Raw genomic sequence first — 22,894 nt, 5'->3', positions numbered from 1 at the left:
CGCACCAAACTTGACCTTGGGAGTTGCAGTGGGAAGAGTAAGAGCTTTCGCTCTAAAATAGCACAAAAAGAACACGAATGACGGACAGGACAGCGCTTGTGGTGTGGTGAAGTATTGCTAAATCTGCGTAACTTGCACGCAAGAGTAATCTTCTTATAAAATGGAGTGCGCCAGAGGCCAGCTTACTCTCTTTTTGCTCCCATATAGGCGTATCTCCGTTTAGTGTGTATAGCCCCGTACCCCAGCGCCGCAGCTAGAGCTTTGCTGTTCACTGCTATTCGTTTTGTACGAATTGTACCGATTAAAAAGAAACACTCGGTATGCAACCTGCTGTTCAGAGGAATAATGGTACCTTTTAAATACATATTTTTCATTTCGCCGCCTTTCATGCTTATTTCGTTTAGAGTTCAAGCTAAGGAAGGTGAAAATTGAAAGCCGAGCTCACGAGGGCATTAACTTGCCAAGGGGACCTGGAATATGTGGCAGATGTCGTTGCTTCGCGTTTGGAAAGACGAAGATTAAAATGGGCGTATAATGTGGTCGTCATAAAAACACAAAGGACAGCATGTCCCGCTGAAGACCTGCGAGCGTATCCATGCAGCAGGAGATATAAATTTTTAAAAATTATTAGGCCACCAATAGTTACGCTACGGATTTCTTGCAAGATATTAGCTGGGGATAGTAGTGAAGATAAAATTGTGAATTGTAAATTGTGGGGTAAATTTAACGTCCAGAAGCGAGAGGGGCACCGTAGGGAGGGCTCCAGATTTATTTAACCTTCCTGGGTTTGACTTGAGTTCGTCGTTAGCCTGTTTCGCCTCCGTGGAAATGCGACAGGTGTGGTTGGCATCGAATCAACGACCTTTTGATGAGCTGCCGTACGCCAAAGCCACTGACCTCTCGTTGCGCTACCCCTATAAAAAGAAAAGTATTCCATTCCCAACGTATGTAAAACGCCTTACACTTACGCAGAGGGGAATACGTAAATGCGCACTTGAGAATAAAGCCTGCGTACGAACTCCGGCTATGGCCCAGGATGGTTTAGCTATCAACGCTCTAACAACTAAAGACTGACCTGGCTGTATTAGATGCGCTGGGGCTGTCGCGCAAACGTTGTGAAAGACCTCACTGTCCGCTCTGACTGCAAGTGCGCACGTGGCCTGCGCAAACGACCATGGCTGTGTTGATGCCGATGCGGAGTCAGCCGTTCAGTGGGATGGGCCGCGCAAGGAAAAAAAAAGTAGAGGAAGCCAAAATGATCTCTCATAGCTGTCAGCTAGATAAGAAAGCATCACAGGAGCTCTGCAGGAGCTCTGAAACGTCCATTTGAGTGAGGTTCCACCGGAAAAACCGTAGAGCTCAAACAAACTTGGAATGCTTTGTTGAGAAGAGTTTCCAAGTAAAAAATTCTCTCGTACTGAAATAGACGTTGGACAGGTTACAGATGTAAATTGAAAAGCAATGTTAGTCAACTGTTAGGTTCATAGTTTTTAATAACATATTATTTTTCATTCCGCAATAGTAGTAAGTCACTATCGAGGAGCAATTGCAGTCAATCACTGGTTGCCTAGGTATTGAAGTAGTTAAGCTATATTTTATTTTTACTATTTATAACTGTTATTCGTCCATCAGTTTCTTCATGGGTCAATACAGACAGGTTAGTTATCGCCTAATAGCGCCTTTTTGGCAGCGCTCTGTTCCTCCGCCCTTGCGACGTTCCGGGTTGCGCCTCATTTAACGCGATTTAGCGACACAAGATGTGCATGTATCAGATAGCGCTATTTAATGCAACTGCATGCTTGTAGTATGAACACATTGATGGACGACGCGGCCTCTTCTCACGAGCTTCCTGTAGGTTGGTGCCCGGTCTCCTCCGTGATGGCTTCAAGACGGCAGCGCCACTGGTGGCGAAGGCACGGCTGCGGCGGCAGACCCCGTGAGCGTGGCTGGGAAGACCGCCTTGCAGGTCCACTCCTCACCCTCCAGGCAAAGGATGCGGCTCCCGGACACAACCAACAATTGGCCACCTGAAATGCCACAGTGCGGCACAGTTTCTGAGTGAAGGCAAGCAAAGGGAAGGAGACCGCAAAGTAAGATAAAGAAGACATAATACCAGCACTAAACAATAGGGCGAAAACACGAACGCTCACGATGAAAAATAATGTACCCTCTTTTACGGGCGGACACGCGTGATCTCTGTAAATGCGCACCAGAAAGAGCGAGAGATACTGGTAGCCTCTCTTATACCCGTGGAAAGCCACTCGACTATGAGTAAGCCAAATGGTCATCTTTTTGCCAAGAAAGCGAACTTTTGGAATCTGAATGCGGTTTGGTTCTTGATAATTTTGCGCCATGTGATCGATGCTTATACGAATGCGTGGTTTTCTGGGAATAAAGCCAGTTGATGTCTAGCGTTGTGTTGTCTTCCGTCCCTTCGTCCCTGCTGTTTAGCGGCATAGTACTATGTCCTCTATATCAGAATACCACGTAGCCCAGCTCTCTGCCTTAAATCAGAACGACATTGTGACTCGTCGTGAGTGCAAGACCGTGTAGTTTGTTCCCTCTGCGAGCACCCTCGAGCCGCATGCAAGCACATGGCGAACCTTGCGTCGTTTCACCTCCAACTTGGTTATTTAACAAGTAACACATTCTTCTTATCATGCTGTCAGTTGGGTTGGCGACTGCTTTCGTCGTCACTTGTGGTATCATACCACAATATACCCACGAAAACAGGAAGCCTGTATGTAGTTCGTGTCAACGATACTTTCGTGTCGCACTAAGGAGCGAGGAAGTATATAAAGCAACATTTTACCATTTACTGGCTTCTGTGCCTAAACTGCAAAGGTGACGCTTTTACAAGGGTTGATGTAATAATGGTGGAAGGAAGCCATTTCATGGGTAAACAAAAGTACGGTAAATATTTACCTGCCGTCGATGTTGCAGTAAATACTTTTAAAAACAGCGAAAATAAGTCGCTGAAAAGGAAGAAATCTCTCGAGCCACAGCGAACGTAACTAATTTTGAAGATCATGCTACCTGGCTACATATGTGAACAAAAAAACTGTCTTTAGTTGAATTATAATCTGGTGGTTAAGGCTAATGGCGAGTTCCTTTCTTCAGAAAATAAGATATCATAATTTTTTAAACGAAGGAAAGGTCGTTCTCTAAAGATCTGCAGCAAGGGAAAATTTGGCGTTTTTTTCCCGCAAAACGTGGAAACAACGCGTGAAGTTTGTCGGAAGTTCAGTGCAATCCCTGCGTTCGCCCGGGGCATGTTGCAGTGCGGCGCCAATTTCGGACTGTCTGTGCAATTGTACCGTGCAATACACGTCATTTTACTTTGTTGCTCCACAAGCATGAAAAAAGACAGTCATCAACAACTTCGTGCCCCTAGTTTTAGAGCGGAAGCTCTACTCGTCCCAATACAGCTCCAAAGGTCAAGTTTGGTGCGCGTTTGACCTTGAGCCGGCTGAGCGGAGGTGTGGCAAGTGACGTCACAGGCGTCACAGTTGCCCTCGCTCGGATAAAGTCCCTCGATATTGAAAGTAGCGGCTCTCTGTCCAGTACTCCCGCGTTTTCCTCCTTGATTATCCTCACCCGCCGGCTGTGTGCGCTGCGCACGGCACGCTTCGCAGGCCATCGCGCGCTCGCCGGCCCTATGTGTTCGCTGGCGCATATGAGCGCGCCGAAGTTCGCGCTTTTTTTCACGCTCTATTATTAAACACAACCACTAGAAAGTGATGCGACAAGTGTGACTCTACCGCGAGCCAAATTTATCACCTTGTCGTTCGAGCTATGAAGTCGCTAAACGTGTGCGCTTGTGGCATGATCAAACAAACCGCACTCCGTGCTCCTCAATACGGCAGAGTTTTTATTACCCTAAGATTTGCGTTAATTTTCTATGTTCAATATTTTTCAGCACACTGGCGCTCCGCTCAATGCAGATTTGACCGAGCACTACATTTACGTGGAAATACTGTTCATGAAGCTGTTCTTTTACAATCGAGCGAGGTAAAAATGTCGTTTCACGAGTGAGTGAGTGAGCGGCTGCGAAAATGCTGGGAAATTTTTTTTAATGCGCGTTATGCATTTTTTAGCAGGTTTCAGGCCGAAAATTTTAAGCTTGGCTCCTCGGAGTGTTGCACACGCCGCGGCTATATTGCCTAGTCATTACAAATTTCATGGCTGCTTGAAAGAGTTCTAATAATATTATTTTCTAGTTTTTTCGTTAACTTTATTAGCTACTGCAGAAGTGAGCCTGGCTAAGGGTTAAGTTGGCTTAAAATTTTGGCGTGACTGCTGGTGCCAACAGAAGAGTCTATTTAGTGGCGTAAAGATATGATATTCTCTTGATGACTCATCTACGCTAATCGCTCGAATGCATTCAAGGAATGCTTGAGATGCTCGTGCTGAATCGATATTCTGCATTGTAAGGCATGATTCGTACTATCTTATATACTACGGAGTTAAAGAACCTGATGTAATTTTGAAAACACCAGTCAATGCAGTTATCATAACAATTTCGCCTGCGACAAGTCAAAGCTCGCTCTAAAAGGCACCTTTTCTGCGTGTCGCTTCTCAGGGGGCATTAGACCTCCAAATCGCGGTAGAGTTGCGCGCAGTCGCGAAAGTGGTATGAACGCCTTAATCGCTCTAAAGATTAACATCCCCTATCATCCCACAGACGATGGTTTAAGGCCGTTAAAGCTACGATGCTAAAGCTCTGGGGCACACGGGAGGGAGACTGCAGTGTGGTACAATCTGCGAAAATCAACATGTTCTGTACTTTGCTTCAGGTCAGGAGCACGCTTATTTACTAGGAAAAAAAAAATTACCGTCGACAATGCAAGCGTTTTTCGCGAAAACTCACAGTGATATTCATAAATCAAAGTGGCTATAATTGGCGCAATCCGCACGCCAACAGACGCGAATAGAACACACAGAGCAGCGCCAACAAATAGAAAGATTCGCTTGTGAAACTATGCAGAATGATCAACTTCCCGATGATCTCGCAAAAAGTGTTAAGCATGCATACTAGTTTAGGTACCACGAAATGCACAGGACTTCAGCGAGGACGCTGTGCTTTGTCGGAACAAAGTCCTCAAGGGCGATGTTGCAGATCCACTTTTTTCTTCGGCTGATATAATTTTTTTCCACGAGCAATCGCGAACAGCACGACGCCATTTCACTCCGGCTTTTGCACTGAAATGCACCGCAATCGGACATCACGCGGCACTAAAAATCGAGTTCGAATTGTCAGCGCGTAAGTCAACGGAGCTGGACCCGCAGCAAAGGCAGACGGCCTGCACATGGCGCCGACGAAAGGAGAAAACACAAGAAAACGATCCTTTCCCGCGCGTTGCCTGGGCGACGGCCGGAGGGGCCAATCATCGTTCTTAAAAGCGCCGGGCAGTGAGTCGGACGAGGAGGATGTGCGAGAGTTCGCGGCGCGGCGGCAAAGTTCACCGCTACTTTCAATATCAAGGGGTTTTACGCTCGGAGCCTCGCCGCTGCTGTACCACGTGACTAGCGGAGGTATACCAGCTGCTTCGCTGGCGCTCAGTCGCTCAATATCGCCATGAATGAGACGCGCACAGCACCGGCCCCGGCGCCAAACCATGCGTAACCATGCTGAACAGAGCTTTCGCTCGCATCGCTCTGTTTAACAAGCGCTAAACCTCGGTTAGTTTTTTTTAGAAGAAAGGCACAGTGTGTGCTGCGGCCCAGTCGAACGTACGGTTGCAATTGTGAGTCGTAGGTGATTCGTATAGGTCAAAATGAAGGACGAATCTCCGCTGAACGCCCTATCACTTCTCGCGCTATGTTTCTGCGGATTTTCTCGCGTTCTGGGGCTTGAACGGCGATGTTTAGTTACGTTTAAAAACTCGATGACATTATCTTCTCAGCGGCTACGGCCTCGCCATTGGCCCTCACCAATCGACTGGACTGTTTCGAAAAAGTAGTTAACTAACCACCGACTCCACACGCGTTTCAAAATTACGGATGTCCTTCGTCGCTGAAGTTAAAAAGTAGTTCTTCTTTGACCACCCTACTTAGCGGGAATTCGCTGAAGCAGCTAGTATATTGATACATGCGAGCGGACAAATGTGCGGACAAGACGCATGATTTCAAGTGAGAGGAAACAGGATAAACAAAAGTAATAAATTCAGTTTTCACAAAGCACAGCACTCTGTGTGTGTGTGTGTGGGGGGGGGGGGTTGTTGTAGTAATAGTAAAATGAAGTTTTCCGTCTAATGTGGACAACAGCAGAAGTGGCAAGGCTCCCATACGCAAAATTTGTACTAGTCCTCATATTTAGCAGCATTTCAAGTCATGAAACTTTTAAAAAAAGATGGCAAATCCCTGTTGTGTGCACACATGACAGAACAAATTAGGCATTCATGAATAAATGAGTTCAGTAATTACTCAGGCAAGATGTAACGCAATGGGTGATTGCGGGAAGTAAAGCAATGGCGATCTTACAGCAGTTTATTGGGTGATAACACCGGAAAAGTTTTTATACTACTGACTGCTCGCATAAGTAATCAATAAAAATTACAAATATACCGAACTCTGAAATATCTGTGACATATCGTAGCACGTAGCAGGGATGTTATTTAGTTGACAAGAAAAAAATATACTTTTCGAGGCATGGACAGGCAGTTGAAGACAATATTCTGTGGACGAGTTTGAATACGTTAATAATACTTGTCTACCCTGCATGCAATGCGAAAATATAGAGAATGTTCTTGTAAAGCAACGCCATGCAGAGTCATATAAACTAAGGGGCAGAAAATGTAGTGCCCAGGGCAAGTTGACGAAGTTTACTCGCTTTCAAGCAGATTGATACTGGCGAAAAAATAAACAAAGTTTAATTCGCGAAAAGGGAAGTTTTGTGCAGAACGCCAAGATGACAAACTCAATGTAAAGAGATTGATACTGGCGAGAAAATAAACAAAACTTAATTCGCGGAAAGAGGAGTTTCGTGCAGACCGTCAAGATGACAAACTCAATGTACTGCTAAAATAGAAAGCTTTAAAATAGCGATTCAAAAGCAACTACAGTCGGGTTGGAAGCTAACGGGCTCGCCGTGTTTCCAGGATAAATACTAGCAGTTTATAAGAGAAGAAAGAGAGCATATCCAGGTGCCAGTGTGGCCACGTCTCCATCGGCAACCCACCGAGAGAGAAGGCCTGGCAGGCGTGCAAAGGCTCGGGCAGCGACGGGCACTTCCGCCATGCGGCGTCCCTCTCGTTGTAAGCGATGACGTCACTGAGCACGCGAAGGTGGCCTGCATCTGTCCTAGCCAACCCTCCTATGGCATAGAGGGAGCCTGCGGAGAAAAGGATTACAACGATTGAGCAGATCACATCAATAAACCGTGTTGTCGTGCACAATGCGCGTAATATGTCCTTTTTTGTGAGCACTTTTGTTTACTGGTTAATGCATGCATGCAGGGGCACCACAAAGCACCTTGATCGCACTTTCGCAAAGCCGGACTCACGTTAAGAACTAAGCAGCGAGAATTTCCTCCTCCGGTCTCCTCAGTACTTCTTGCATAATGAGCTCGCTAGGGAGCGCGTTTCTCGAAGTCCACAGTGACTGCCATAATGCCTCGTGACACATACGCAGCGCTCTCTTATTACGCCGTGCAGCAGAGTACAGCTTCCAATACTAAGGAGTATGTGAGGAACAGCAGAAGCGACTGCCGATGGCAGAACAAGAGACTTTCGTACTGTATTGGCACTGTACAGTAGCGAGTCAAAAGCAGTTCCCGTCGTGTTGTAAACTAGCCGCCTCATAGTGTTTCGTTACGTCAAAGCTAGAAGTTTATAGCAGTATGATAATCTGACTTGTATGCGGGAGGTGCGAGGTCCGATTGCCTGTGCCACCCGATGCCCAACGTTGATACAATGGCTGGCTTTCCCCTGGCCTGGTGCCCGGCTCATCGGGGGAAAGAGGGGTGGGAGGGGGAGGGCGGTGGAATACTTTGCTTATTTAACCAGTGAATGAAACGCCGGCTGTGCTTTGAAAACTCTGCTCTGAACTACTTTTCCTATTAGCGCAATAACTGTTTGAAAAACAGTCACCACACTGCACAAATATCTGAGGGACTACATGTTGCCTTCCTCGTCCCTTACTGGACGAGAGAGCTCTACCTTGTACAGCGCTGCAAACACCTTGCGAGATTAAGTATAATCTACGCGCAAATACAACATGCTATGGCGTTCTTTGGAAAATCGTCAGCATCCAAATGGCCCAAATTTGAACCATTTTGCTCACGCAGTGTCCGACAGGTGCTATTATGCCACGGCCACAGCAGGACGCTGCAAAGTCCACAACGCCTTACGCAGGTTCTTTTCAGTGGCGTACTATAGACACACTGTTTTTTCGTAAAGCCGGACTGGCGCTCGACAAACCGCCGAGGAGGCGCAGTGAGCGGTGAAGATGCACGCACCCTTGTGCTCGACGAGTGCCAGGGAGCCCCTCCCCGAAGGCAGGCTAGACCCGGCCTTCTGCCACCGGGATGCACCGGCGTCCCAGCGCAGCAGCGACGAGACCACGTACAGGCAGTCCGGATGCCGGGGCGCCTGCACCAACCCGCCGGCCAGGTGCAGGGAGTCGCGGAATGCAGCCACGCCGCACGCCGACAGGCGACACGGCAGCGGCCACGGCAGCTCGGTCCACGAGCTCGCTCCGGGCTCGTACCACTCCACCGAGCTCAGGAACCTGACCGAAACGAGCCTGTCTTAGGACGATCGCACTGAAGGCCTAAAAAGATTATACACGATGTTTCACCTGAGATTTTACACAATTTTTAAAAAGAGGTTTTTTGCGTCGAACAACGCTTTTTTTGGCATAGCATTGTCAGCGGTGTAGTTCATCAGAATACAGCTAAGACATGCTAACAGGCAGGCTGGTTAATTAATATGGAATCGTTAATTTATCAACTAATTAATTTTAGCCTCCTTAATTACTGACAGGCATGTATCCCACCGTAAGTAATATGCATATCAGTTTTCAGACCTTAGAAAACGCAGTTAACCCCGGCGCTGTGGCCTGTGAATTTTGGCCATTTCGACGAGTCATGTGCACAGGTGAGGTTGCTTTGCCTACAAGCTTCTCGAAAGCGCATGTATTTTGGCGTGATGTAGGCGTAATTTGTTGAGCCACAGCGCCGAAGGTAACCGCGTTTTTGAAATTCTAAAAACTGAATCAGATATCACTTGAGGTGGACTACACGCTTTTCAGTAATTAAGGAGGCTAACAGTAACAGTTAGCAAGGTAACTATTCGGTATTAGTTAACCATTTTTCTGGTCAGCACATCTTAGCTGTATTGTGATATACTACGCCTTTGACAATGCTATGCCGAAACGAACGCTCTTCCAGCCCAAAAAACCTATTTTTAAAATTGTGTTGTCAGGTGAAACACCCTCTACACAGCGTTGTGCACACGAATGTCGTTATCACTACCATCAGAATCAGTCACTATCACATGTCGTGTCCAAGTCCATCTCCCCCTCTTCATATCGGCTACGATATCGTTAACTCGAACCTTTTATATTGCTCCTCTTTTATTCGTAACTTGTGCTCACGGCTCCCTATGACTCGGCGCATAACGCTGAGCGGACCGAGAAACTTGCCGAGCACATTCGGATGCAAGCGAATGCATTCAAGAACTAAACCTATGCGCATATTAACAAGTCCTTCGTCAGGAACGCAGTCGACAAGCGCCTCATCTCATCACAGCGCGCCGGCAAGATAACGGCCGAGCGGGCGTTGCAGTTAGGAAGCTCTGCTCGGGAGCCCTGCACGTGCACATCATGGTTGCTGCAGCGCGCAGTGTACGTACTACTGGGGATAAAAGTTTCCCGGACGCGAGTTTTAGGAAAAACGTTTATTGTAGCTGCACCATTATTTACCACCGGCGATCGGCGTTTGCAGCGGGCCCGATTTGTCACTGCATGCTGTTCTTTAAGCACGCCTGTGGCTTTTTAAACGCGAAAAAAGCATCTGTAATACGTTTGTGCTTGTTCAAGTCCCTGGATGAAAGAAGGGGCTTTTGATTACCTCCTTAATGTAGCACCTGATGCACAACTGATGGCCGCACTCTTCTTTGGTCGTGTTCTGTTTTTCAGTAAGAAGCAAAATTGCTAACATGCCTTCACTGCGGCATGCTCTGCGACAGCTTCAACGCACTGGCTCCTTCCGACGCTCAGAGCAGAGCGGACATCCTATGCATCGTTCTGGCCACCCGGCTGACCCCGAAAAAGACCGAAGTTGGGATACGCGGCTAGAATGGTATTCAGTGCGATCCAATATATGGCTCCAGTAGAATTTCTTAAGACATGAACAGAGCGAAGACGACGACGACAAAGAAAGAGATGCGCACACTCACCAGGCGCTTTGTCCGTCGTATTCAAGCCGTTCAGGTCTCAAGAACCAACTACATCGGAGTGTCATCCTTTTGCTTATAATCACCCACAAGACTACGCAACAATGCAGTTGTGTCACGGGAGAGGCAAGCGCGTGTTATAGTTACGCACACGTCGAACTCGTCCTGTCCGGCGATGGCGTACACCCGCCCTCTGAGCGCCAGCGCGGCGTGGTTGATGCGTGCGTGGCGCATGTCCGGTAGGCGCTCCCAACGGCCCGCCGAGGCTTCCTGGTCTTCGTCGGGCAGGAACTGGTAGCGGAAGCAGCTGCTAGTGGCCAAGCGCAGCCCGCGACGGCTGTTTCGCGTGTCCAGGCCGCCCAGCACGTACAGGGCGCCGCCCAGGCAGGTCACCGCGTGCTGGTGCCGGGGTTGCGGAAGCTGCGCGTACGTGATCATTGTGGCGGCCATCCTGCCAGCCTTTTATAACGACAGCAGTAAAAGTCCTTGTCAGTGAAGTTCTCAAGCCACTGGCCTTGCTTCTGGATCATATAGTGCTGCAGTCGTTGCGTTCGAAGCGCTCTAAATGTTAGCATGTTCAGACACACAACACTCGGTAGCTTAGGTCTTCAATGGGTTCCTAAGAGCCTAACTAAACGAATAAAAAAATCATTTCCTGGAAATTTTTGGATAAGATGTACAATTTTCGATGTTCGCAGCGTTTAAACTGCCTGAGGTGAAAATTCGTGATGTACTCACGGCACGAGGGCGTGCCCCTCATCTTCCTCGGCGTCCGTCCAACCATCGGAAGGGACACTGCTAAGCGCATGCTCAGCCAGCTTCTCCGCGTTGTCGCAGCACGGGCGCTGTTACCTTCTACACGCGGCTTAAGCAAAACAGGTCTCGCCGGCAGCAATAGCAACATCTCGCTCCTTCTGCCATCCGAGCCGTCTCTTACTCCCGAGCCGCCCCCAAGAAACAGATCACGAGAAAGTGGTAGAAGCTGCACCAATGGAAGATGAACCGCGAAGCAGTCGTCGTATCCTGAGAGGTTCACCTTAATAAGGACTACTACCGGACCACACTCGAGTAAAGAAAGACTCCTCAGCGCCGACGTCAACCATGGCTACGACACCAGCCTCCATTATTTTGCACCAGCCCCGACTGCCACTCACGTTCAGCGGTTCGCCGGGCGAGGATCCTGAAGAATGGCTGGGACAGTTCGAGCGTGTCGCCGTATTCAACAGTTGGGATGACCACACGAAACTGATGCATGTTTTTTTCGCTCTGGAAGGCCCTGGCTGAATTTGGTAAGAGAAACATGAAGCTTCTCTGGCAACATGGGAATTATTTAGGCCAGCGTTTCTCAAGGCATTCACAAACATCGCCAGAAAGAAAGAGGGCAGCTGCTTCGACAGAGATGCATCCAGCACCCGAATGAGAGATTGACGGCATACGTAGAAGACCTGAAGCGCCTTTTTTCTATGTGCCGAACCTGACATGACGGAAGAAAAGAACGTGGAACTTTCGATGCGTGGCGCTAAAGAGGCATTTTCGGTGGTCTGACTCCCAATCGATCGAAGACCGTCGCTCAATGCCTTTGAGAAGCGGCCACCATTGAGAAAACCTTGGAAGCATCAGCCCGCCATTCCCTCGACTGCTTCAAGTGACCTCTACAACCTTCTCAGATGGCACAGCATTCAGAGGCAACCTGCGGGATGTCATCCGCGACATTGTACGGGAATAGCTGTATCGCCTGTTACCATCTTCCAACCTGCCTCAAGTAGCGACCCTTGGGGAACCGTCCGCAAAAAAGTGCAGCACGCGCTGGGATCCCAGTCATCGACGCCTCCAGCAGAGCCTCAAGCCATGACCTACGCCGCTGCAATATGCAGTCCTCAGCCCCAACGACACCCGTATTCCTCCTCTTCGACGTGAACCAGTCGTTCCAAAATGCCGCCCCATAGCCCCCGCCCGCCCAGCCTACGAGCGACGCTCAACACCCAGGAAATGCGACGCCTGGAGGACTTTTGACAACCGCCCACAGTGATTCCATTGCAGCGAGGCCGAAAATATTATTTGTCACTGCTCGTACTTACGTGTCGGTTTTCGTTGTTTTGCTGATGACGCACCACGACCACGCTTAAGCAAGCGCCCACAAGAAAGCGACGATTACATGCGTCGAGAGGAGTATGTGCCGAACCGCCTTTTATGCTCACCATCTCCGTCGGCCTCGCGCTTCGCGTCGCCACATCGCAGATACGCAGCAGCTGTACGAATAAGGTCTCCCAGGTTTCGTAGGGGAAGCTGAAGACAGCAACCTCTGGAAGTAGGGTTTCTCACGAGCGAAACGCCCAAGACCCTCCACCGACCACACTGCATGAAGACGCCTCACCCGCTACGCCGTCGCCGCATACAAATACGAGGTCGACCACGACGCGATCAGAGTTCAGACCGACGCCGCCAACCAGAATAGCCCCGACGACATGCCTTGCCCATTACCCACATACTTGAAATAGCGTGACCCGACGCCGAGGGTGACGTGCAACGGAAGAGCCAGGATATCCGACTTGGAAGTGGCTATCGGCGGCTGGAAAGTTGCTCCTCTGGTAGACACAAGGGCCGATTATTCGTTGATGAATAGAATATTCGCCGCGCAGGTCAAAGTCATGACTGCTACAGACGGCCTACAAATCCGCACCGCAAGAGGTCACCTCATTACGCCTCACCTCACTGCGCTAGTGACCGTTAACCAACATACCTATCCTGCGACCTTCCTAATGCTACAATAATGTTCCCGCGAAGTGACCTTGGGCATAATGGGCATCAGGGGATCATCGACCTGCGATCCAAGCTGATCATGTGTTCGACGGACGAGGCCATCTCTTTGATGACTACCCTGGAACGTCGCGTTGCCCTGAGTGTCCTGCAGGAACAAGTGAGCGTCCCAGTCCGCTCAAGCGTAATAGTCACCGTATATACGCCACGAAAGTCGATAACATTGAAGCCATCATCGAGGGGAACACGCAGTTGCTTCTAGACCGAGGAAGCTGCGCCGCAAGAGGCAATGCACATTTGCACAACGGCCAAGTTGAGGTGCTGCTCACGGACTTCAGCGAAGAATACCGGCACGTTAACAGAGGATCGACGATGGCTTTCTTCGAACTATCCGACGTACAAGACGCCTCCGCCCTTTCCGACCGATCGGCAGAAGATTCGCCTAACCAAGAGAACTCTCCCATAAAGACATCAACCCTGCCCCGGAACAGACAGGATCAAGTACGCAACCTTCTTGATATTTACAGCGAGTGCTTCTCGTCGTCATGAAAAATCCGACTAACAACCACTGCCAAACACGCCATTGTAACCAACGAACACGCCTGATCTCTTCGCCAAAGCCCGTACTACTGTGTGTCGGCGCGAGAACGCAAAGCCGTCCTGCACCAAGTGGCAGAAATGCCTCACGACGACATCATGGAGTCGTCGAAGAGCCGCTGGGCGGCACCGGTTTTTTTGGTGAGAAAGAAGGATGGCACACTTCGATTCTGCGTCGATTACCGCTGCTTGAAGAACATAACGAAGAAGAATGTCTATCCCTCAGATACTTAGACGACGTCGTTGTCTTCGCCTTGAACTTTCGTGACCACTGAAAAGGCTTCGAACAATGCTAGAAGCAATGAAGTCGTCCGGACTAACCTTGCAAGCAAAGAAGCGCACATTTGCCTATGAAGAGCTGCTGTTTCTAGGCCACATCGTTATCAAGGAGGGAGTACGCCCAGACCCACAGAAAACAGCTGCTATTGCGCAGTTTCCGCCACCGACCGACAAAAAAACCCGTGCGCAGATTCCTCGGACTGTGCACGTATTACCGAATATTTGTCAACAACTTTTCGCCCATCCCCGAGCCACTGACCCAGATGACCAAGGCAGACGAGCCATTTAAATGCGAAGTTTCGCAAGCGGAAACCCTTAAGGAAGTTCAGCGTCGTTTACAGCATCCTCCGGTCTTCGGACACTGATGAAAACACCGACACTGAAATTCACACCGACACTAGCTGTGTGGGCCTTGGCGCCATCCTCGTTCAGAAAAAGGACGGACTGGAGAAACTAATCGCCTATACAAGCCATTCTCTGTCGAAGGCTGAGGCTAACTATTCGACGGACGAGAAGGAGTGCCTCGCCATTGCTTGCGCTACTTCGAAATTTCTTCCCTACCTGAACGGACAATCATTCAAGAAGGTCAGCGTTCACCACGAGCTGTGAAGTCTTGCCAATTCGAAGGACACCTCCGGCCGCCTCGCTCGGTGGAGCCTGCGCCTCCAGGAGTTCGACATCAACGTCGTCTACAAATCTGGACGCAAGCACACCGATGCGTACTGCCCATCTAGAGGACGATGAGGACGCCTTTTTGGGACCAATAATCACCGGCGACTTCGCGCAGCGCCAACGCTCGTACTGCGACCTACAGCTTCTCATCCAGTATCTGGTCGGCAAGGCTTCTTTGCTCACAGCAGTTTCAGGCGTGGCTTGTCCTTTTTGTGTCTGCAAAATGGCATGCTCGTGTAGAAGCTCACCCCCCAACGAGAGCGCGTACCTCCTCGTCATTACGAACAGCTTCACGAGACGAACCAACAGGTGGACACTTCTGGTTTACCCGCACCCTTCATCGCATTCGAGATAAATACTAGTGACCCCGGTTAATCGTCGACGTCGCACGGTATATCAAAACATGCCGTCAGTGCCAACGACGAAGAAGCCACCGATCAGGAAGCTAGACGTTTGAAGCCCATACCACCACCGAGCAAGCAATTTCAAATATTGGAAGGGATCCGGCCTCTAAGCTGATAGTTTTGCGTCACGGCGCCCCAGAAGTTCTCATCACGGATAAGAGAATAGCATATACGTCCGAGCTCACCCAGGTCATTCTAAACTACAACCACGCAAGCCATCGGCGAACTACTGCGTACCATCCGCAGACCAAGAATACTGTCGCTGACATGCTCGCCATGTAGGTGGACGCCGGACACATGACTTGGGACGTCATCCTCCCCTACGTCGCCTTCTCCTAGAACACCGCAGTGCAGGAGACGAGCCAGATGACGCCGTTTAAGCTTGTCACTGGAGGCAACCGCCATGCTCTGCGCCATGCTCCCGAACGTCACAGATGAAGGTAACAGCGACATCACCGCCTATCTTCAGGGCGCAGAAGAACCCTGTACTCTTGTTTTGATTACGTAACAAAGATCACCAAGACGCACCAACGCCCGGCGGTACAACCTACGCCGACATCAAGCAGAATACAAGCCGGGTGGCAGTGTATGGGTGTGAACGACCTTTCGCTGCCGCCGACGTCGTGGAAAGCTCCTCCGCAGCTACTTTGACACACACAAGATCTTTCGTCGGCTTGGAGAGCTTGACTACAAAGGGTTCCCCGACGGAGCGATAGCAGTACAACGGCGCCGTTCACGCCATAGATTGTGCATGTCGTGCGCCTCAAGCCCTTTTATGAACGCTAACGGATGCTCTGTGTTTGCAGACTCAGTGTTTTTCTCTTCTGTGTTTACTTCCTGTTTTTTGCATTTCTTTATTTTTGCTGTAAACCATGGAGCCATTTCTTATTTTAGAGGGGAGTAACGCCGTGCATCTTTGTAGTGTTCATTCCTTAAAGCGAAAACCCGCTGGCAGGCGGCTTGAAAATGTTTTTGTGTGACACGAGATGCGACGTGACTTACTCGATTGATCGTGGCCCCGCGCAACAGCTTCCACATTTTCCCAGATTGTTGTAGTTACTTTTGGTTCCTTATCTCGAAGGTTCCTTGCCAGTTTTAAACTGAGTGCTGTCAAGAAGTGCAGGCACTCCTTCGACGACCGCCGAGTAAGCTTTTTGCTACTCCGCCGAGCCATTCAGTTCTTTGTGGGTGCAAGTCTCTTCTGAAAGCCTTTCTGCTGTCGTCCCGAATGCCGTCACCACTACGTAACAATATGATGATGATTCAGGTTCGCAGCGTTCTTTTGTCTTATGTACTCCAGTGAGGAAAAGGCTATCTTTTGCATGGCTGAGCACAAAACTGGCAGTGGCTTAGCTCGGCTATGCAAGGATATACGTAGCGAAAGCTAAGGCATACCTTGGTTAGTCTTGCTTAATCTGGATTGCAAGTCCACGTTAGTCTGGTTGTCTAGCTATGTTGTTGATGCATTAAAGACGACACATAACGTGCGCGTCTCGCGACGGCATATTCACGGCGTTTAGCAAGTTGTCCGGCGCGCAGTTTCTCCGTTTCCTGGGCGATTCGTTTCCTCTTCATCTCGTTCCGCTGCGGATTGCAGGCCTCCTTCAGATTATCAGAATTCTCGCCATCCGTACTGTCAGCTCAACTGTGGTCGCGGCGCACGCCAGCTCTCTTTTTCAATCCTGTGACACCTTATCACACACGCGACGCAGGTGTCGAAGCGAGCGGAGGCGAGCGCAACGACGGTGTGACGTCATACCAAACGGTGGCGGTGAGGCGCGCGGTGTGACGTCATGCCAGATGGCACGGCGAGCGCGCGGCGCTCGACCAGCTGCGGCGGTTGCTAGGCAACGGCTCAAGGTCTGTCTCTGTGCCTCCTCAGAGCGCCGCCACAGCGAAATCGCAAGTTCGTGGCCAGTAAAGCTTTCGTTTTTAAAGTTGAAAGCCCCCAGATGTGCGCTACATCGAAGCTCGAAACTTGAAACATCATGGGCATCGATGTCACTTCACTGTGTTATAAAAACTGGTTGTTTTTCTACTCACGTAATTATTTGCCAAAATAAGAGCTGCTTACTGCAGCCACAAAATTATTTCCGAGTGTCCAGACACGTGGAATAACTGTATTAGACCTGTAGGCTGTACGGCCATCTGAGCTCTGTCCACAGTTTTTGGCACCCTCCTGCAGTTTAGTAGCTCCATTGCTAGCCAATTGTTACGCAAGTGTATCTTATAATTCTAGATCACTCCCCTTAATTCCTTTGTGAACACGGATGTGCGTGAAGTTCCGCAGTGGCTATGATTAAAGAGTATTGAATCCATCTTTGCAACCACGCAAATATTTTATTGCACCATTACTGGTACGCCAAAACACACGAGACACAAAGAGCTGCTTAGGCACAACACGACACAAGGGCATCAGATCAAGGCATCGGATACCCGAATCAACTAGAGAGCAGGGCTCATGAAGAATGACATATCACTTCCTCTTCCTGTCCCTTAACGTTACTCCAATCACGCTCCTTTCCCTACCTTACTGTACTGTGTCCTCAAAGTATAAATGGACAGTGAGGAGAACTATCGAATTTTTTTTTTGTTAGCAGAATATGAATATTCTGCATTTCATGGCTTTGTTGCCGCTTCTGCGGGAGCGAAAGATGAACTTATTTCAAAGAAATTTGGATTCCAAGTTTGAAAACTCTTTTCCCGCCGCTCCGATTCAAACTCCAGAACTATTATGACGTCACGGCGCACTCTTATGACGTCATAGGATGGAGTGACGTGAAACGTGACGTAAACGCAGACTCCGTGATTTGTGGTCGCTAGCGGTGTGGTCTAGCAGCAGCCGAAATGAAAGCTACCGCCGCCGCACGTTGAAGGCATCTATTAGGGGTCGCTACCGTCGCTTCGTTTACGTTCGCACCGGTGTCTTGCCAGCGTTACGATGGATCCCGTTCCCGAACCCGAGGACGAAGTTCTCGCAAAAACTCCGGCCGGCATTTCAGCGACCTCAGCCCCACACAGCATGCGATGCTTTTGAGGGAGCACGGCTAGGGTAGACGCCGGCGGGTCGTTTCCCTCTTCCTCCGTGAGCAGCCGTTGCAAATTAATTATCATAACCCCAGTTCGGGAAGTCGCGAGGCGCCAGGACAAGGTCGGCACATCGCGCCCGTCGGAGGCCAGTCGGAGCTTTGGGGTCAACGGATTGTGATTCCTTGAACGGCGCGGTTGCACGGTGCAGAAGGCGGCGTCGAGGTCTCTCACGGTTGCAAGGGCCAGGTTATTGTTTTTTTTGCCTGGAAAAACGGATGGGTGCTCAAGGGCGGTCGCGTTTAAAGTTGGCGGCTTGAATGTAAAGCCAACGCACGATGCTTCAACGGCTTCCGAGCGTTTCCGGAGCTACGGGGTCCACTGGATCGGGCTTTCTCGCCCTCTTGCATGTACCTTCAGATGTGTATTGTGAATGGATTAAATTAGCCGAGAGCTCGAAAAGAACAACTCCGCCCAACTACCGAAGCTATGAATGACATCACAACGCGCACCTCGCCGCGGAGCCGAATCGGTCTGGCCGGGCCGGCGGCGGATGTCGCACTCGGCACGAGATGGAGACATGCTTCCAGTCTCCACCAGTGCGGTCAGAGTGCGCCGAAGCCGCCGAACGCGTCGGCGGCCAAGCGCAGTTGGAGTATAGAGGGTCTCGCTTTGGCCGACGTGACGTTGCCGTGCAGCGCGCGCGCGCACGTTATGCCGGAGTATCAACAGGCCTTAACAGCCTGCGCTTAACCGCTAGCCAACGTATTCGGTGGCGACATCTATGGGAGCCACTGAAACCCCCAGCCCACTCACTGAATAAAAAAGCGAAAACCTGTGCCGAGGCTCGGAATCGAACGAGGGCCTTTGGCGTTTGAGGCGGAGACGCTAACCACTTTTCCAGCATGGCTTTTTTTTCTTTATTATTACACTCCGCCACGATGGCTCAAGATTTAACCATAAATAAAGGTGCGTCTAGTGAATGCACTCTTCGGATGCATGCAGAAGTCTCCGCGCTTTAGCTACGTATACCCTGGCCTAACAGAGCTAGGCCATCAGCAATTTTTCTTAACTGCCTGGTATCTTGTCTCCCGTCCCTAATAAACGATTTTCGTTCAGTAGTTTGAAGTTGACTGGCACAGCCGGGAATGTTTCGCCGGGCGAGCGTGCGAAGACACCAATGCTGCCTTGTACGATCACCGACCATCGTGTCATCATAGTTTTTCATCGACCGTGGCGATCATCTGACCAGCCCAAAGAGGCTCCTTCAAAGGTTAACTAGCACTTGAAGCGGCACTTGGAGTTCCTCTGCTGTTCGGCGCTTGTAAATTGAGGCGCGTCAAAAACAACACCACGGGGCACGCACAACTCATAGACGCGAAGCGCAATCACAAATCTAAACTCTCCTGGCCGCCTGTGGCGCCGCTTAGCATCGGTTTTCTTGGGTTCCAACATTCAGGTTGTCTTTTGTCTGTCTTCCTTGTGTGATAGAAGTGTACTATCGGTTTTAAAACAAAACTTACTTCAAAATCGAACCGCGCAACCTTCCTTTGTCGGCCCCAGAGCTCCGCGGTTTCCATGTAGGAAGGAAAATTCCTCCAAGGTGGCGTCTCTCGTCCTATGACGTCATCACGATTGTGCTTGCGAGATTGGCCTGTGGCGGCGATAACTGTATTTTGGTCCTTGCTATTTTCTACCTTACAGTAGTTTTGTTTTCAGTAAGAGTGGCGTTTTTGTGATCAGGAGCTGGTGTTCTATCGATACAAGCCCACTTCGATTTATCCTCAGCGTAACATTAAGCCTTTTCATTGGCCTAAGACGTTCTACCCCACAAATCAGTACTGACAACATGCAAATTTTATAATTTTCCTTCTGAGGAATAGCTGTAAGACGCTATTTATGTCTCGTCTCTAAAATACCTGCAAACGCACACCAAGCGATTTTCATTCTCCTAGTTCTTTCATTTCCGTGGTCTGAATCCGTGGCACCAAGTGCCTAAGGTAGATGTATTCGCTAACTTCTTCCAGCACTCTGCTGTCTATTGTAAACTGCGTTTAGAATACTAGTTTCGTTTTCTCCACATGATCTGCTTTGCCTATTTAGTTCCTCAATCATAATTTGCGATTAGTCTCCAGTGCTCACTTCTGAGGCCTAAATTCCGAGCCTTGCAAACCGGCTTGGAATTAAAGGACCGTGCAGTGAGCTGCAGAGACAAAATGAGATAAGTTTAAGAGGCTGAATGAGCTGCGTATGCAGTACGACAAGCTGAGGGTTATGGGTATCAAAACGGAAACCAAGGGAGGGGGAGGGATGGAAAGAATGGTGCTGAGCGGGTCATGGTAGAAAGGAAACAAAAAACAGATGACTTGTTAACGTGACAGATGGGATTCGAAAGAAAGCAAAATGTAGTCGGGGAGAGTAACTGGGATTGCTGCACTCAACTTGGATGATGACGCAGGCAGTCTTGTTGAGCATGCTGTTCATGTGTGCTCTGTGGGGAACTAAATACCGACCGCAGTGGCGAGGGTACCATTCTTCGACAGGCTCACGAGACGGCAGGAACGGCAGCGCAAGAGGCTTGAAGTTCACAGTGATAACCGTGATGTGGACTGAACGTCAGAATAGCGGGAAGTAGTTCCTCTTAGCGAACTGAAGAAAAACGTCATTTATCGGAGCAATGCGATTTACCCAACGACAAGATGCCGAGAGCCACCGAGCACAGCGAAAACGTCATGCCTATACCGACCTTCGGCTAGAGTCGTCATATTTCAGAGACGCATTAAATGCGCGTGACTGACTGATACAAAGTGAAAACCTCCGACATGGCTGTAAGGTGCCAGTGCCCTGTTCGTTCTGAGCCATTCGAAAGCCAAAAGCTGTCAAAGTAATCTATTCATCGTCTTAGACGAGATCAAAAAAACAGCGATCCGCAAAAATGCAAAACGTTGCGCGCTATCCTCCTTCAGCTTCTGCGGAAAGGTTTGACACTTCCTACGGTCTCCTTCGAACTGACCTCTTTTCGTTTATTGGGACCATCCTATATACAGCAGCTTCAAAACACTCACGCTTCATAAGGGTCTCAATGTATTTGCGACTAGGGCACCTGGGTCTAGATTGCTCATAACGCACCAAAATACTAAACATTACGTCCGCACAGCTAAATATCTCTTCATATCTACCTGCATCTTCAAGCAGGAGGAAAGCAAGTCATAACTGTACGCATAATGCTGTGTGGCTCTGCTATTGAGCTGCGAACTTCAACAAGCTGCGCAGTAATCCGATAAATGATGACGGAAGACCACGGAGAGCAGGACAGACGCCTCTTTTGTTGTATTCCGCATGCACTTCATTCTCCCCTGAAAATCACAACTTTTCCTTCATATCTGGCTGCTCCGAATAGACGGCGGTCGCACCTTTCCACAGCGCCAGAGCTGTCCCACGCCGTAGCCGAGGATCGCGCAGCTGAAGTCCAGCAGCTTGTCGGGCCCCAGACCGCCGCAGACGAGCAGCAGCGCCGAGGACCGGTGAGGGCCTCTGTCGGGCAACTTTGGCAGCGCCTGCAGGGAGCGCTGCACGCACCAGGCCTCCTCCATGGCGGCCAGGGAGACGGGCTGCTCTTCGCCCTCCTGCAGCAGCGCCGGCGGCTGCGGACAAGAGGGAGACATCCCGACGTTTCAAGCTCAGGAGTGATTACACAACGAGCCAGTTTCGCGAGATAGCATGCGTCTAACAGCAGAATGAGGATTTCAGGGGCGTACGGCTATATCACGAATTGAACCTCCAATACATAGCAATCCCCGATTAACTGGAAAAAACATAACTATATTGTCACGGAGTTCTCACGGAGAGACGCTTCAACAGCTGGAGTTGGCAAGAGGAGACGGTAATGGCGGCCGATCCGCGATAGCACGATCGCAACCTCATCGTCTTCGCGGACAGCTTGCGCCACCTGGCAACACTAGGTGGCAATATGCAAGAACTCAAAAGACGTTTCGCATTGCCGCGACAAGGCCTGCATGATAGCCAAGAAGTGCAACGCCAACCCTGGGCAAGCGACCACACCTGGCACGTTCCCGACAGCGCCTAGTTGCCAGGTCCACCAGGAGAAAAACCCCCAGCTAGCAGAATCTGCCACGCCAACGGATTTGCCTCTGAAACTGTTCAGTTCCGAAAATTATATTGTGCAGACTCTTTTAAATGGACATTGAGGTGATATTGAAGCGGGCTTGTATCGAAAGGGTGCCCCAGTTCTAATCTCAAAAACAGAGTTTTCATAAGCTAGAAAACTAAAAAAAAATATGAAATACAGGAGTGGCTATCACAAGACATTACTCTTCTGCCTTACGATACTAACGCTGGCTTCTGCAGAAATACCACATCCATGCCTTTGAAGATTTACCCCTTGTCATGCGAATCTAGGGTTAGAAAAAAATTGGCGGGAACATATCTCAGTATCCCCACCTCATGCTTTAAAGGCACTGCGCAACTCCACTTTAGTCGCACGCTGAAACCAATTGAGCAGTAAAAAAAATGAACTTGTTACTAAATGCTCTTTCCCGCAAACAAGCTACTGACTTAGCAAGTGAAGGTAGAAAGCTGGGCTAGTTGGTGGTTCATTATTCAATAAAAATACTAGCGCATAGGACTGAGACAGGGCAAAAAAAGACAGGACGAGCGCTTAGCCAGCACAATCACTGCCCACCTATGCTAACAACGATGCAGCAACAAGAAAATTGGAGGAAGGTTAAGCTTTCCTGTTAA

The 22,894-nt window shown here is 49.6% G+C and overlaps 1 protein-coding gene across 1 annotated transcript in view; it reads right to left on the bottom strand.

The window, feature by feature from the left end:
* Positions 1 to 1,851: 1,851 nt before the first annotated feature.
* Positions 1,852 to 22,894, bottom strand: part of LOC144108657 (uncharacterized) — a 48,432-nt gene continuing 27,389 nt past the window's right edge. Inside the window, exons 6-10 of the mRNA XM_077641838.1 lie at positions 21,547 to 21,777; positions 10,549 to 10,817; positions 8,459 to 8,730; positions 7,181 to 7,333; positions 1,852 to 2,027 (exon numbers count right to left, since the gene is read on the bottom strand). Of these exons, the coding sequence (XP_077497964.1) occupies positions 1,885 to 2,027; positions 7,181 to 7,333; positions 8,459 to 8,730; positions 10,549 to 10,817; positions 21,547 to 21,777 (1,068 nt within the window). The 3' untranslated portion in view covers positions 1,852 to 1,884. The remainder of the gene's footprint in view (positions 2,028 to 7,180; positions 7,334 to 8,458; positions 8,731 to 10,548; positions 10,818 to 21,546; positions 21,778 to 22,894) is intronic.

This window comes from Amblyomma americanum, chromosome 10 (assembly GCF_052857255.1).
Source record: "Amblyomma americanum isolate KBUSLIRL-KWMA chromosome 10, ASM5285725v1, whole genome shotgun sequence".
NCBI classification, from domain to species: Eukaryota; Metazoa; Arthropoda; class Arachnida; order Ixodida; family Ixodidae; genus Amblyomma; species Amblyomma americanum.
This window is presented reverse-complemented; position numbering and strand designations above follow the sequence as displayed.